Consider the following 15619-nt stretch of genomic DNA (forward strand, 5'->3'; position numbering starts at 1 on the left):
CTAGTTTAATGTGGGCAGGAGATGTCCCGCCCTCATCATCGGTCTATTTCCAGCTTTGTTTGCCTTCCCACGTCGGGCATTTCCCAACTGGATATCGGCTCCTATAGTTGCCCACAGGGATCCATGATCAGCACATTAGTGTTTAGTTATTATGCTCAATCCTCCAGACCCCATCCTGTTGAATGGATCCTATGCATCAGGCCTGTGGGGGCGGAGGGGTGCCATCTAAACCTCTTTAGTGTCCCTCAGTGAAAGGTGTCATGCAAATGGCGTCTATTATCTTTGCCATTACTGTCACTTCTGCATCGGTTTGAGACACAGTGTGAGAGTGCTGTGGAATAAGAAAGAAAGAATTGCAATAGCTGGTGGCAGGGAATACACGTTTTATGACCCATTGTGTACAGATGCAGAATAGAGCCGGTGGCCTCTGCTCCCATGAGCTGCCTTTATGTCTTACAATCCAGAGAAACAAAGATGGCTCCTGGTGGCGCTTCACTTCAGGCATCACTGCTCCCCAGTATTCAGCCTTCTATGTAACATGAATAACTAATAGCTGCCTAATCAGTGGTTGGAGGTTGATTTCCCCAACCACTAGTGCTTGACGTTTTTTCAGACACACATACAGCATCCCTGTCCTTCTGTTTGTCAACGGGAAGGGCCGAGTTTTTACGGATGGAGCTCAGATTACCTCTGTGGATAAGGCCATTTTCATGACAGGTGGTTTAGCATTTACCTCATCACCCACAGCCTCAGTTGCTGAAACATTTCACCATCATCTCTCTGCCTTCTTTTGAAAAAAAAATCTCCATCAACAGGTTGATGCCAGAGGGTTGAATAGTTCAAACGGCAACATTGCAGCTGAGGGGAAAAAACAAGGAATTATGGAACTCACTATATACTGAGTTTATTATCTGCAAATGTAGACAATTAACCTTTGGCTTCACTGTAGACTGGTGTAATATATACATAACGATCCACATTAAGACACAGCGTAAAACATAATAGTGCCTCTACTACGTATTCCATATCATGTATGCAGCACTTCTAAGTGGAGAATTAGTTAGGATTAAGAGTTATTATGTCGGATATTATGCCCTCGACCTTTTCTTTTTGGACACATTAAAAAACGTTTTTACCATTTTCAAAGTCGCGATGATGATTGATGTCCTCTGTGTTTCTGTGCTTTCCTCATGCACAGCTTCTTGAATGGAGAGGATTATAGCCTGTAATCGGTTCACGACCTAGCACGTGAGAGCCAGCTGCAGCGTGCTAAAAATCCCATTATCCCCATACGCTCTATGTGGCCCAGTGCTGTGTGTTAGCTCTGCGGTCGACTTTATGAGTGTGTGATACAGGATAAACTGCTTAACTGAAATAATGCAGTTGTAGTCATTAATATCTTAGCGGCTTTTCTCAGGGACACATTTTCCCATGCAGTTAGATTATTACTCCCCTTTTCAATATACACCTGTGATGCATTTATTGATCCAAGTAAACATTTATTCCCTCATGTGGATGAGACATGTCGCTTCATCTTCTATTCCCAGAACTGCTATCATGACCATCTCCTTGACCGTACAGCTCATTTCACCTGACTTGGACGCCCTCTAGTTTTTTGTTGGGTTGCATATTGACTTGAATATAGATGAAAGATTAAGAAACACGTGTTAGAAAACCCCTCCCCCTGTGTTCTGTCTTTTCTTTTCTGTCTCTTCGGACGGACCACTGATTAATCACTCCCAAATGTTCTCAGCAGCCTGCGGGCCTGTTTGTTGTGATAGCCTCTGTGTGTGGAAGTGCAAATAAATAATCACTAGGTGTCTTACCCTGGCACCAGGTGATTAATGAAACAGAGAAGTGGAGCAGAAGTATGCTGGCTTTTTTTTGCCTCTGTCTTTCTTTTCCAAACTCATCATTCTCTCTTCATTCTGATATAGTGTTGTGAATGAATCTTACAAGGACGTTATATTTGATTAAGGGGGAACTCCATGTTGCTAATAATCCTCATTTGTCTTTCGTACATCAAATATCCTGTCTCCACTGTGTTCTGGACAGGGAAGGAGACAGTAAACGTCACTTAGTCAGCGATGACTTGTCGTGAGTTGTTCTTCCTGAGAAGAACTGCCTAGGTTTCCAAGGCAAGGCGTGGGTGGGATGTTGAAGGTGAATCAGAGTTCAACATGTGTTTGGAAAACGTGAAGTTATTCCAGTTATAGCAGCCTTGGAGAGAGGAGCAAAGCAGAATACCTGGAGCTGTGTCTGAGGAGCAGAGCAGAAACGCACTGGAAGAGATGAAAGCAGCTGTTAATCTTTGTCAGCAGTGCCAGGGGTGGGAGGCTGCCGTCTGCAGAGCAGGGAGGAACATGTCTTCATTATCATCTGTCACCCATCAGCTGAAAAGTGAATTTTTTCTCCACATTTTTATTTTTTTGCTGCCTGAACCAATTTTTACACAATAGCCGAGCACTTTCTCCATTCGTACAGTACCTGAAGATGTCATTTCCTGGAAGCCTTATGCAGACAAGTGAGGGTCGATTACTAAAGATATTCCTTCGAAGACCTTTTGACTCTCCTTGCAAGTATCTCCAATACATCCTCTAGGGGCCTTAAATTGGCTCCTTTATCTCATTGACTGACAAATGGGTCGTGCAGAGCTAATGCAAATGTACTTTGTTCACCTCTCCATGGCCTAATGTTCAAGCTATTTAAGGCCATATTAGCAAGGTGTGATGCTGAATGCTACGAAGAACAACAAAATAAACTTTGAATAGAGTTATAACCCCTGACTTTTACCCTTAGATTTCCTCCCTCTGCTTGTCTTAAGCCCTCCTTAAGCCTCTAACTTGACAAGCTTTGTGGCTTTTCAGTGTTGGGATGGCAGTGGGTGGAGGGGGTTTGTGAGTGTGTGACTGTGTAGGGTGTCTGGCACTTTATTGGCAGAGCATTACACCCAAAAAACAACGGATGTCAGTGTTACCACAAAAAGGGTTTGTCACACTCTCCTGCAGAGGCTAACGGCACCGATAACACTCCCTCCTCCATCATTAAGGGTTTAACCTTGGCGCAGACACAGAGCAGCGTGTTTGCACAGAGCCTTTGTAGGGGACAATCTGTTCGCCTTGTGATGTCCAAAGGAAACATAAGATGAATCAGCCAACCAAAGTTATTTTGATATTTCTTGTCAAATGAATGACGATGTTGCTTTTACCTCTGCGCTAACATCCACTGTTGCTTGCTCTGATGAGCTGTCGGACCAAAACAGGCTTTATGAATATTCATGAATTTTTCACTTTTTGGCGCCAACTGTTCCATTTATTCTCGGCTGACTGGGGATTCCCATCTTTGGGAATAAAGCAATTCCAAGCTGGCTGTGGCATGGCCCCAATGATCATTTTTACCTGTTTCCTTCTCAGGCAGAAAATGATGTACCTCCTCATGGACAGCATCTAGCTGGCACAGAGCCAGACCCCCTGATCGAAGAGAGGACTTGGCTCTGCTGCTCCCTCTCTTGCTGCCTCTTCCGTTATTTCTGTCCTCTCTTCCTCCTTCCTCTTCCTGACTGTATTAGGAGATTCTTTATCCTATTCCATCTCAGTGCTCCCAATTTTTCTTTTCATCACAACTTCTCTGCTTTATTCCCTTTTCCCCACTTGCACTCCCTTTCTTTCTTCCACAATATTTCAAATGATCCCCCGTTACTCAAGCTATTCTCCAGAGGATGCTCTAATCCCTCGTTTTCCAGCTCAGTCCGCAGATCGTTTCCAAAGAGATTTGAGGGTGCTGTGACAGAACAGGTTCACAAACTCCTGTTAGAATTTTATTTACTCAAGTAAATTGCAGAAGGACATTAGTTTTGTGGGGAATCTTTTTTTGTATTCACAGATGTTGCATGAATGCTTTGGCCTTACCTAATTGGCCGGGGATTGGTTCTGTAAAGATGTGCGTGCAGCCTTGGGCTGTCAGCAGTCAGCGCACAAATTATGCCCCATTTGGTATTCTGTTTCCAAGGCCAGACGCTGTGCAGGAACAAAAGCCTTGTTGAACACCTTGATGGAACAAAGAGCTTTTCTAAAAGGCTTTGGTCCAATGTGTATGGGAGGTGCCAATATCCTGATATTGCTCTGATAACTGGACATCACATTCATAGCTGTATGGCTTATCTAGGATAAGTGTATCTATTTCTGAGGATTGATACGAAGTGTATAAATCCTCGCCTGGAGGTGTTTGGCCACTTCCTGCAAACTGCTGTTGTGAAAACTGACACTGGAGCTCTACCTTCAAACTGCCATTAAAGCAGCCAGGCAGGAGGAAACAGGCTGCCAGTCAGTGGAAACCTTCTGAGCTTTGGATTGATAAGAATCAACTGGCAGCCAGATAAGCCTGTTGGTTCTCTCCTCCATGTTAATGCAACTTGGGCTGCCGAGGGAGAGAGGAAACACATTTTGAAAAACGACTGGTAAGGGTCTGGGTTTTGGTTGATAGTAATCTGAATGATAAGATAACCATACTGCACGAAATGTCTGTATTTCTATCTCCAGGTGGGAGTTTTATTTTTCTGTGAAAATATTTTGCACTTTTTTTTTGCTACAGTACAATTAACATTTGTTGAACCACATTCCAAGATGAATCACTATATTCAGGATGTTTCAGCCTCGCGCATTTTTTTTTGTTTTGAGTGATTTAGGATAAGGGAAAGTTTACCCCGAGGGTTTTAGGGAAAAATTAATGTTTATACCAGTGGTCCCTTGATTGCAGGGGGACTATAGAAAGGAGACAGGCTCACAACCAGACTAAACCCAAGCGCCACACAGGAGGCTCCAATCGTCTTTGTCATACATTCAACAGCCTCTGTTATAGTCCCCATGTGCCTAATGCTGTGTCTCTCAGGTAACCCTATCCGCATATTTCTTTGGTTATTTTAAGAGGCAACCCTATGTGACCCCCTGAGCTTTTAGTGTTTGGCTAATGCATATATTTATACATGAATGGCCATAAATCTGGTGGATGCTGACACTCACAGCAAATTGTCTTTCTTTACTGACTCATATTAGATACAGCTAGAATGGTTGACTTTAAGAAAAAGCGTTTTATGGTGAGGGAAGCATTCGCCTCATACTTAATGATCGGCATCCTGACCCCGCTTGTAAATCTTGTCTGGGTGGGCCCTTATGCTGCCAGGGCTGGTTGGCAGAGTATGACATCATCTCCCTTGTCTGTGCGCCACATGAATCTGTGAATCAGGCTGATGTCATGCTCGCTTAATCACCAGTGAAGCCGAGCGGAGGCTGGTCAGACTGCAGGTGACCAAGAGGGTAACACAGAGATGCAGATTTATTATAATTCACACTAAATTTGGGAAATCAAACAGCAATATCTTTCTTCACTGCGGAGCCTGGAAATCAGTATGGTGCTCTTGCTTTAACTAAAGTCTGAATCCCTCTACCAGCTCAGTTGGTAGATTTATGTTATCCCCCAACACCTTTGGGGCACAGGGCTGTTTGATCGTGTCAAGGGCAGCCCATCAATAAGACAGTGTGTACTGATTTTAGCTCTGGGGAGGTTTCCTATTGATTATCTTACGGCTCAAAAGCAGAGCACCTCACCTGATGACCAACACCCATCCAGCCTAATCAATCATGACCATCTGCTGATATGGCATTATGGGCTAGCAGTGTCTTCAGCATCCAACAACATGTCTTTAACAACTCCAACAATCTCATAAATGCCTTTACTACTGAGTCCAGCGAGGGAGCCTGACTCATTGTGCTGTAGTCGTAATCATTGCATGGTGTAGAGCAGGCCGGGGTTTTCATAGTGTGGGAAGGTGAGCCTCCCCTCAGAGAACATAAGAACAGCCGCGCTCCCCTTCCCAATTATTATTGCTATTATTATTATTATTATTATTATTGTTGAGGTCCAGTAAGAGAAAATGTCATTAAATGAACGTCAACGTCAACTTTACCTCCTACACTCACCCCTACTTTAGTGGGAACAATGAGTCTACGTTTTTGATGCGCACAGGCGGATGATGCGGGGATGCAATGTAGACAGGAATAAACGCAGATCATCCTCTGGCTGCAGCCTTGACCGGTACTTGCTTTTGATCAAAGTAAGTATTATTAAAATTAAAATAAAGGGCGGTGCCGGCCGCCAGCGAACCGAGCTGGTGTCGGTACCAGATGTGTTCGGGGTACCATATGTGTTCGGGGTCCATCTCTTACCAGTGACGTCATTGGTAAGAGACGGCCCCCGAACACATCTGGTACCGACTCCGGCCGCCAACGGCCCGCTGACGGCCTGCCAACGGCCCGCCGATGGCCCGCTGACGGCCGGCCGTTCTGTGATTCTCCAGAACACACAGATGGCCAGTCCGCCCCTGCCAGGACCGGTCCATGAAAATCCTAGCTTCAAGTAATCGTGGTCATACTTCCTCCGTGTTCTGCCAGACGCTGTCTCCTCTCTCACTTTAGGTAACTTCACTAAAAATCGATCCATGTTGCAGCTCGCATAAAGTTAGCTGAAGTGAGCTAGCTAGATTTCACTGTTTCTCGTTATTTTCTTCTCACGCTGCGCCTCCTCTGAAGCTCTCTGGCGCCCCCCCTCTCCCCCCCCCGGGGAGGCGCGCCTCACACTTTGAAAATCGCTGGTGTAGAGCCTGGCAGGAGCCCAGTGTTCCCATCTCCATTCATAAAGAGCTATGCCAACCTGCTAATCATCAGCAGTGTGACGCAGACTCTCTGTAGGGGGGGTGAAAAGGTTAAGCAGCCTGGTATCAGACCCAATGATCTGATCCCTGCATCAATGGCCAGAGCTTTCTTATCTTGTCTGCAGAGGGAAAATAAGTAGAATCACAGAAAGGACATGTCAAGGATAGTATATGTGGCAAACATGGTAATTGGCCAAAGACCGGGGCTAGGCTAGCTGGCTAGAACAGAGACAAATGCACAAACAAGCTAATGGTTGCACCAGCTAATGATTCTCCGGGGCAGAGGAATTTCTCTTGGTAATTTGACAAAGCTTGAAAAGAGGACTGGAGCTATTATTGACAGCGGGCCAAAGTGAGGCTTTGAAAGCAGCGGGTGCTCACAGCTTGCACCCTCTCTCTGTTCTGCGGTCATTGACCTGCTCTTCCTCACTCACTGTCACTCCCTTTTATAGGTAAGGACAAAATCTAGATGTCCTTCCTTGAACAAAGGCAACAGGAGACCTTTTATTGCAAACGATTCTTGATTTTACATCTGTCTTGCTTTGGCTCATTTATATATATTACAATCATTATCTGTCCCTGAGGTCTGTTCATAAAGAGACAGTGATGGAGCTAACAGGCTATCAGGACCCTCCCAACTGTGGCTGTTCCACATTATGACGTCAGTTTGATGTATAACACTTGAAATCATAATAAGGGTTGTAGCAATGAATTGAGAATAATTACCGGTTGCATTGTCCGAGTGATCAGTGGGCACATTAGTATTGTCTCAGACTCATCTGCTGTTGCCAGTCAGGATCCAAAGTGTAAAAGTAGCACGTGGCAGAGCTTCAGGAGGCTTGCTCTTTAAAATCAGACCAGCTAAATAAAATTAACCTGGACACACTGCAGAAAAGCAGAGGTAAACGTGGCAAAGAAGTACGATAAAGGTTATGTGATATATCAAACAACTTTATTACCACAGTATACTTTGCTCTTCAAATAAAAAAGCAGTGGTAGGTTTTCAGTTTTGTTGCCTTCAAAATGTAATCCAGCTGAGTTCATATCAGGGGCACTGTGTCGGAGGGAGAGAGGCAGAGAGAGCTTGGTGTGGGTTTGTGTACTTTCATCTAGCAAGTCTCACACCCACTCTGTCTGCCGATATGTTGTAGTAGGCATTCTGCAGCCAAAGCAGCAGCCTTTCAAAAAGGCTGGCTGGTCGGGGGCTGAGAGGGCTTACTGGTAAATTGGCAGCCCAGGGAATACCGGGTACTCTCACCCCGGCGCTCGCCCACTCACATGCTTTCATTCCCCTTTTTACCCTTGACCATTGACTGACTGCACTCTTTCTCTCTGGCAAGCATCAATCTGCCTTTCTAAGATGTCATTTGTTCATTGTTTGTCCTCTCCCCTACTCTCCCTCACTTTCACCCTTTTTTTAATCTCTCTCAGCTTTCCAATTGACTCAGAGCATCGTTCATTCAGGCAATCCATCTTTCTGCTCTTAAGTATATCCTCCCTTATCTGTGTGTCTCTCCTCATGATTAATAACACTCTCAATCATCGGGCTAATTACATCCTTCAACAAAGGCAAAAAAAATACAAATGTTCACAAGTGTACACTCACTAGCCGCACATACTCTCTCGTGCTCATGCATGCATGCACTGTAGGCATACTAACCAAATCTGTTTGAAGTGAGGGACCCTAAAAGAAGAGAAGGCTCCTGTATGCATTAAGTATTCATGTGACGTGTGGTGGGGGGCATACATGTGCTTGTGTGTGTGTGTAAGGGGTAGAGAGAGAAAGAGAATACTCGCAAATTGCGCCGCGAGCAGCCAGCAATCGAGCGCTGACACCTCGTCTGGCAGTTGGAGGGAAAAGGGGCTGGGCTGAGGAAAGAAAGAGAGAGAGAGCGAGAAGAGGGCGGCAGTGAGAGAGGAGGGAGTTTGCCTGTGTGTAAGTGTGTGTGTGCGAGAGAGAGAGGCAGGCAGGGAGAGAGAGAGACACGGCAGGACAGCTGCCAGCATTTCTCCGATAGCAGTGGAAGGACCGAGAGGCGGAACAGGAGTAGGAATTCTCCTCATTCTCAGCCAGCCAAGGAAGTCTTCCAGTCCAGCCAAGCGTGCTGAATCTCTCCCCCTCCTCCCGCCTGCATGCAGCAGAGACTCTGGGAAGGAACTGGGCATCAGGACCTGAAGCCACTCACAGCAGACACACCACAGTGGATTTACTTAATGAGAGACAACCATGCTGCCTCTGGGAAGAATGCAGAATTGGATGTGAGAGAAGGAGTGAAAAACTGAGTTGGGTTTCTGCATCACTAGACTGACGCTGAACTTTGTCTGGAGGAACAAGCATGGGGAGAGTTAGAGCTGCTTAAGTGTTGCATGAACAGAGGAGGTGCTCCTTCTCATCCTGACCTTCTCCTTACCTTCCTCCTACAAAGCTCTCTGGACTACCTGCTCACTGTGAAGCTCCTGCAGGCTACTCCTCCTGTCTGCTCACCTCCACCGTGACCCACCTGGCCCTTGTTCCATTTAGCTAGTATGATGCCCACGCCTCCTCCTCCTCCTCCTGGTTCTCCCTCGGCCCCCCCAGCTTCTTACAAACCTCTGTGAAATCAAGTGGAACCTCGATGATTGCGATCGGAGCAAAGAGGACCCCAGTGCCCCAACTAGTGTGCAGCCCCGCCTCACTCTGTTCTCTGTGACTGCATGTGCTGGCGTGTCAAATGTGCAAGTAATGGAGAACAGTGGCAACACAGACATGGACCGCAAAGTTGAACTCTATCGGTTGTCCGTTTTTGGACTATAAGCATAAGCCAGATAATGGATTGGAAGGAGCTGTAAGTACACCTTTGCAGCATGTTCTTTACTGGTGCATGTTGAAACAAACCTGTGGTTCAGCTTGAGTATACACAGTGTGGGAATATTTTGTACAAACTTGAAAGGCACAGGTTTTCCTTTGAGCGTTTAGACCAAGTTGTGTAGGAAAACAGCTTCATTAGCATGGAAATTGGGAGTGAACAGGTGGACAAGCTGTTGTGGGCGAATAAATCTGAGACTCCCCTCACCGCCTATTTTCCGTTGACTGATCATATAGTTGGGCAAGGCAGCGAGAGGAAGAGGGAAGCAGGGAGCAAGGGAGAGATAGAGAGAGAAAGTGACAAGCAATTAATTTCCCTGTGCGCATGTGGTTGTTGTGAGGGGGAAAAAACAGCAATATCATCTTTTTTTTCCTCACCTACCTTGAAGAACACACGTGCACCGGTCATCATTGTGCAGCATGAAAAAAACCTCAAGGTTACAAGCACTGCTTTATGTTGTGAGCAAGACTGTTATAAATCAGTACAGTATACTTGCCCTTTTTCCCTTCATGGTGACTCTTGATGCTTGATTGATCTCTTTGCTAGAAGAGGAAGGGGGACAGAATGAGGTGAAAGAGAGGGAGTGAGAGACAGAGACAGAGAGACAGGGTACATTTATCTTGAATGAAGACTGCGGAAACCTCTCATAAATGCGCATACAAACTCTCCAGCCTGCACACACACAAACGTAGTCGCACGCAGCCACGTGTACTCCGGTGTAGTTTCCCCTTTCTCTCTCTCTCTCCATCTCACATTCATCTATTCCATCTCATTTTTTTTCAGTCACACGATCCGTCTCGCATGCTATCACACATAGGCAGCTCCCTGGGGAGAGCCTTCTCCTGTAGCCTCCTTGGATGCAATAATTATTCCATCAGCCGGCACTGTGTTCCCTGATTGTGCTCTTGGGCTGTCGCTGCAGGGGGCGCACAGTGGAGATGGGAGTGTCGAGGAGACGAGGGGGGCCGGTTGTCACTCCAGGACGCAGGGAGAGGGAAGTGGAGGGGGGGTTATCTTTTTATCAGCAGCCCACCCAGTCCTGTCCGGAGCCCAGAGCAGGGCTAATGAGCTCAGGCTGGCCTATTAGGAAACTGCTCACCGGGACACACGTGGCTCTGCCCTTTTTATGCTCTTTCACATGCCCTGATTCTTTTACTTCTCCCTTTATCCCTTGCTCTGCAGATTTCTCATCTTTCGATCTCTGCTTTTAATTTTCTTTTCATGCCGCTTGCCACTCTCTCCCCAGTGTTGACAATAACATCTTTGTCTGCCCCGCATCGCTATGAAATCTGACTGCTTTAATGAAAACCATTTGAGTGCATTTGAATTTCCTCAGAGTATTACTTTCCTCCCTGACCTTGAGTTTCCAGCTGAGGAACGGTGTTAGCTGATCCAGGGCGATGCCATACCTGGAACCACTCTAAAGTCTGGCCAGATTCCCTGCAGGCGGTGCAGACTTATTGGTGCTGTCCTTTGAGTTTCAGGAGGTTAGACAGAAAGGAGTGCATGTGCCTGATTCAGTTGGCCTGTGACCAATCCATGTCTCCCTAGCACGACTCTGGGAGACAAGAGGCCAGGTTGATAGTGGATTTTAATTAGAGCACTGTCAAAAAGCTGGATTCAGTTACAGCTGAGGATTCTGTTGGATGCCAGCACAGCAGAACTCATCAGGCAGACATGCCTAATAAAGAGAGAGTTGGGTTTACCTGCCTGGCTCTCAACTGCTGGTTCTGGCCAACAAGTCTGTCGGAAATGATCACAATTCCCTACAAACAGCACAAGCTTTGACTTCAAATAATGGGTGAACACTATTGTAATTGTTTTTGCTTTGGTAACAGAGATAGACATGACTGTATCCCAGAGGGCAGCGTTTCAGCATTACTCTCCTGTCATGTCTATGACAATTGTTTTGTGTTTGATCAAGATGAATGCATGCGTTTACCATGCCTTCCTGCTATGACAGCCTTTATTTAGTCCCTGACAGGCAAAGAGCCTTGCCTGGTAATAATTTTTTTTATGGATTTGCAGTTTCTATAGCAAAATCAAGGTATAAGTGCACTCTACCTGCTCCAGTTGAAGTGGAGGGGCTGAAGCATTATCATTCTTGGCAGGGGAGTTTGAGGTGGGAGTTGTAAGAAAAATCAGTTTTAGAGTGGGAAATGGTCGGGAGTGGTGGCACCGTGTAGCTCCCCTGCTGACATTGTTTTCTTTAGGGGAACTAAAATGAGATTGTTGACCTTTATGTTACTGTTCCAGCGTGGGATTCCTAAAGGCTTTGCAGCACAACCTTATAAAAACTTTGCTTGGTACCATGCTGTGAGAAAACATAAGAGGAATACAAAAAAAGATTTGCTTATGTATGAACTGTTTGGATTTGTGGTTTCTAAGTTTAGCTTCAACCTCAAAGCGTTATTTTTTCTCTCTTTGCAGGGCAGCTCAGAAGCTGAACCTGTCCTCTAAGCGGAAGAAGCACCAGCCCTCACTGCTCCACCCGCAGGAGCCCTCCATTTACCCCACCAACTTCAGCGGCATCCTGCAGGTCTCGCCGCCCGCTGCCCCGCCATGCCTGCTCCGAGCCGTGTCCAAAGTGAAAGAGAACCCAGGGATGGGAAAGGTGAGAACAGACTTGAATGCATAACTCCAATGCTTGTAAAGTACATACACATGGAGACTCTGCTCATTTAAGCCCTATTAACCCCCCTGCTACACAACCACACCCACACACAGATCCACACAGACCCCTATTTAAAGGGGAAAATGCAGGGTGGTGACACACTGGTCCGCAGGCAGTGTACCGTCTGGTCCAGTCCGTGCAGATGCAGTCAGATAAGCCTACTGGAATGTCATGAATTCATGCCGTTTGTGAGAACAGCATTCCTCTGTCTGAAAACAGAGAGACAGAAAAAACTATAATCCACAAAACTGAGGACACGTTGAAGAGCAGGGTCTCTAATTCCCTTTTAGGTACAGTGTGCAATGATGAAAGTCAGGCTGGCAGCAGTAGGACGGTCATTAAACAAAGCTGTATAAACACATCGCTCTTCCTTTGTGGTTTATTTGGTATTGTTTGTCTGAGCGGCGTCCTGTATTTCTGAGGCAGAAGAAGTCCCCTAACAAGATTAGATCCCACCTGGATAGGAAGTGCTCGCTTCTGTTGTCAGGTATCCAGACGGTTGAGATTTTGACACATATTATAAATCTTCCATTCAGACAAAGACTTCATAAAAAACAGTGTTATTAACAAGCCTACTCAAGCCCACACCTGAGGTATACTATACATCTGTGGCGCTAAAGGGGATGGTTTGAAAGGAAAATCAAGATTTATGACATTGTTTCAAGCCCTGATTTTCAGGTTATTGTAAAGGAAATACATCAATGCTAATTATTTGTCCCTGTTTCTCTCTTTTCCTTTGTGGAATCACAGTGGTAATAACATTTTATGTACCCTACATGGTTTGGATTTTGCTTGTGACTGTTTTATATTCAATCTAAGACTCTGGTGAATGTCTTGTTTCCATCAACCGTATGTGTGTCACTTCCACTTTTGACCTTAACACAGTTCCAGACATTGACTGTTGAGTGGTTAGAGGAATGCCAAGCCACACTAATGGATTTTCTGGGGGGATCAAGGGACACAGAAACAGGGCCATTAGCACAGAGTCCGAGGTGTGAAAATACTGCAGCCAGTCCTCTGTGGCCTGCAGTATCTGATCTCTGCCAACATAAATAAAACTGTGACATTAGCTTGCCTGGTAGCCTCTGTCTGGTCGACAGACACTCGGCAGTCATATGTAGAAGCCCAGTTTAAATGTCATAGCAAATGTAATTTACTCAACATATGCACACGTCAGTCACAATAACGGCTCCCTACAGAGTGTAAAGAGACTTTGCTCTTGCCATTCAGAATGCAGGATGAATTCACTCACTGAAAGAAAGGGATTTCCACTGACATTGTTTCAGAGAGCTGGAGCCTACGTCTGTAGAAATATTTATATACTAGTCGTGGGAAGAATGGGCCTTTTGTGTAGGCGTGAAGACGGTGGAGAGTCCCAGGCTGAGTGAGACAGTCTGTCAAAAAGAAACGGGAGTTAGTTTTAAGGTTTTTCTTTCAATGCCTGAGAGGCTTCTTAGGTATTTTTTCAAAAAGCTTTAAAATGGATCAGGAGGGAGTTGCCTTTCCCTTAAAGATATAGAAACTGTTCTGTTGATACAATGCTAGGCACAACACTAAACACTCAGGGGTCAGGAGAGACTTCTATACATATCCCACAAGCTGTTTATGTCTCCTGTCAGTCACAGATACATTCCCACAGTGCCTTTGGAGATATAGTCGAGGAGTATTTCTGACCATGAGATAGTGAGGCAATATATAGTTGTCAGCAATACAAAAGAAGGCACATTGAAAGTGAAATGGATTGTCTCAAGAACGGCCACACCCACAAAACACACATTCAGTACATCCTCACCGCACGTAGAGGCTGGAAATGGTCAAATGTGTGATTTTGTTTGTAAGAGGTGCCACTATACACAACTGGCAGAATGACCTCACTCCTGTAACCATGGCAATGACGTTAGACATGAATGGGCTTGTCAGAGCAGTGCCGAATCAACATCTTTAGATTTAAGCCGCTATCCTTTTTAGCGTGTCATGCTGGCATGATGAACTGTACCCTGACCTGTGGAATGTGTTAAGACTGTAAGCTCACGTTATGAATGTCACGCCCCAGAAATGCAACAGGGTATGTTTCGAGCTTCTCAATGTAGAGCTGCCATTTTCCAGGCCACAGAGGAGAGGGAGAGGAGAAAGACGGAAGAGTATGTAGGTGGAAAAAGAGGGGGGGCCATATGCTCCTGCACTCACATGCTGGTGAGCTGCTACCGGTCCAGAAAAACCAACCCCGCTTCGAGGGATAATCCCCCAGCGTGGCAATTCACACACATTAATTTCCACCATTTTCTGCTGTGACTTTCAATAGGCACTTTGCTGGTTTTCACTGACACCATTAGGCAGTGTGTTGACCCATCAGGTTCACCAGTCAATGGTAGACTGGGTGTTTCCATAGAAACCTCCGATGTCCATCAAATTTGACATAGTGGATGTGATGTTAATGCACAATGTGGCTTTCATTTTAAATACCTAAAACTTATATTTAAAAAACGTAACATACATGATTTCTCTTTCCTCTGCTAGTGCACTGCCAGTAGAATTTGTAAACCTCAGCCTGCAATCCGTGCTTAACCTGAAAAATGCTTCCTTAAATCCCACTCCGTCTGCACATTTTTCCCGTTTTATGCTTTTTCACTTTCTAATCCAGCCTTTTCTTCTGATTATCTACCTCCCTCTGTGGTTCAGGTGAAAGTGATGATGCGTATCTGTCCGTCCCTGGAGACTGCAGACTCCTCAGAGTCTCAGTCCTTCTTGAAAGTGGACAGCAGGAAGAAGCAGCTCACCCTCTACGACCCTGCGTCCAGCCCACACTCCAGCTCAGGACACAGGAGATCTGCCACTGTGGCCGTCCCAAAGATATTTGCCTTCGATGCCGTTTTTACCCAGGATGCCTCACAAGTAAGTGCCAGCAGGGAAGGTGTACTATATGTGTGTTGGTGCGAGTTTACCATGTTTTTTTTTTTATGGAGTCGTGTTGGAATTCAGCCTCTCAAGGGCAAAGGGATGTCTTCATGCTGGCAGGGTGTGACCGGGGGCTTAGAGAAAAAATGCCTGTCTTGGGTCAGGGGGCATTCTTACCAGTGTGGGCCTAACAGCTGGGCCTTTTAAGCCCCCTGGGGAATGATTTGAATCCACCCAAGTTATATCTAACCTCTCCTTTCATAGAACAGCTATATCTGACCTCAACCCTCTGTAACACACAGCAGGCATACCCACGGAGATCAAAGACAAAGGTCAGATACATGTTTACTATATGCAGATCAGTTTTGCTCTCTCCACAGTTTAAAACAAACACCATAGTCTTTTAATGGAATAATTGTATATATGTCACTCATTGCAACATTTCCTAAAAAAGAAATCTGAGGTCAAGTATTTTTTGCATTTCCCCATGGTGCTGTA

The 15619-nt window shown here is 45.6% G+C and overlaps 1 protein-coding gene across 5 annotated transcripts in view; it reads left to right on the top strand.

Moving 5' to 3' along the window:
• Positions 1–15619, top strand: part of kif26ab (kinesin family member 26Ab) — a gene marked incomplete at its 5' end in the record, with an annotated part of 67598 nt that overhangs the window by 39330 nt on the left and 12649 nt on the right. For 4 of the 5 annotated variants that reach the window (XM_079641177.1, XM_079641178.1, XM_079641180.1 and 1 more), the window contains 2 exons: positions 11983–12166; positions 14906–15118. In XM_079641177.1, coding sequence (XP_079497303.1) covers positions 11983–12166; positions 14906–15118 — 397 coding nt within the window. Of the gene's footprint in view, positions 1–8750; positions 9532–11982; positions 12167–14905; positions 15119–15619 lie in introns of those variants that run through there. The other variant, XM_079641181.1, reaches the window with a different exon arrangement.

The sequence above is a fragment of the Notothenia rossii genome (assembly GCF_949606895.1).
Source record: "Notothenia rossii genome assembly, chromosome: 7".
Lineage (NCBI taxonomy): Eukaryota > Metazoa > Chordata > Actinopteri > Perciformes > Nototheniidae > Notothenia > Notothenia rossii.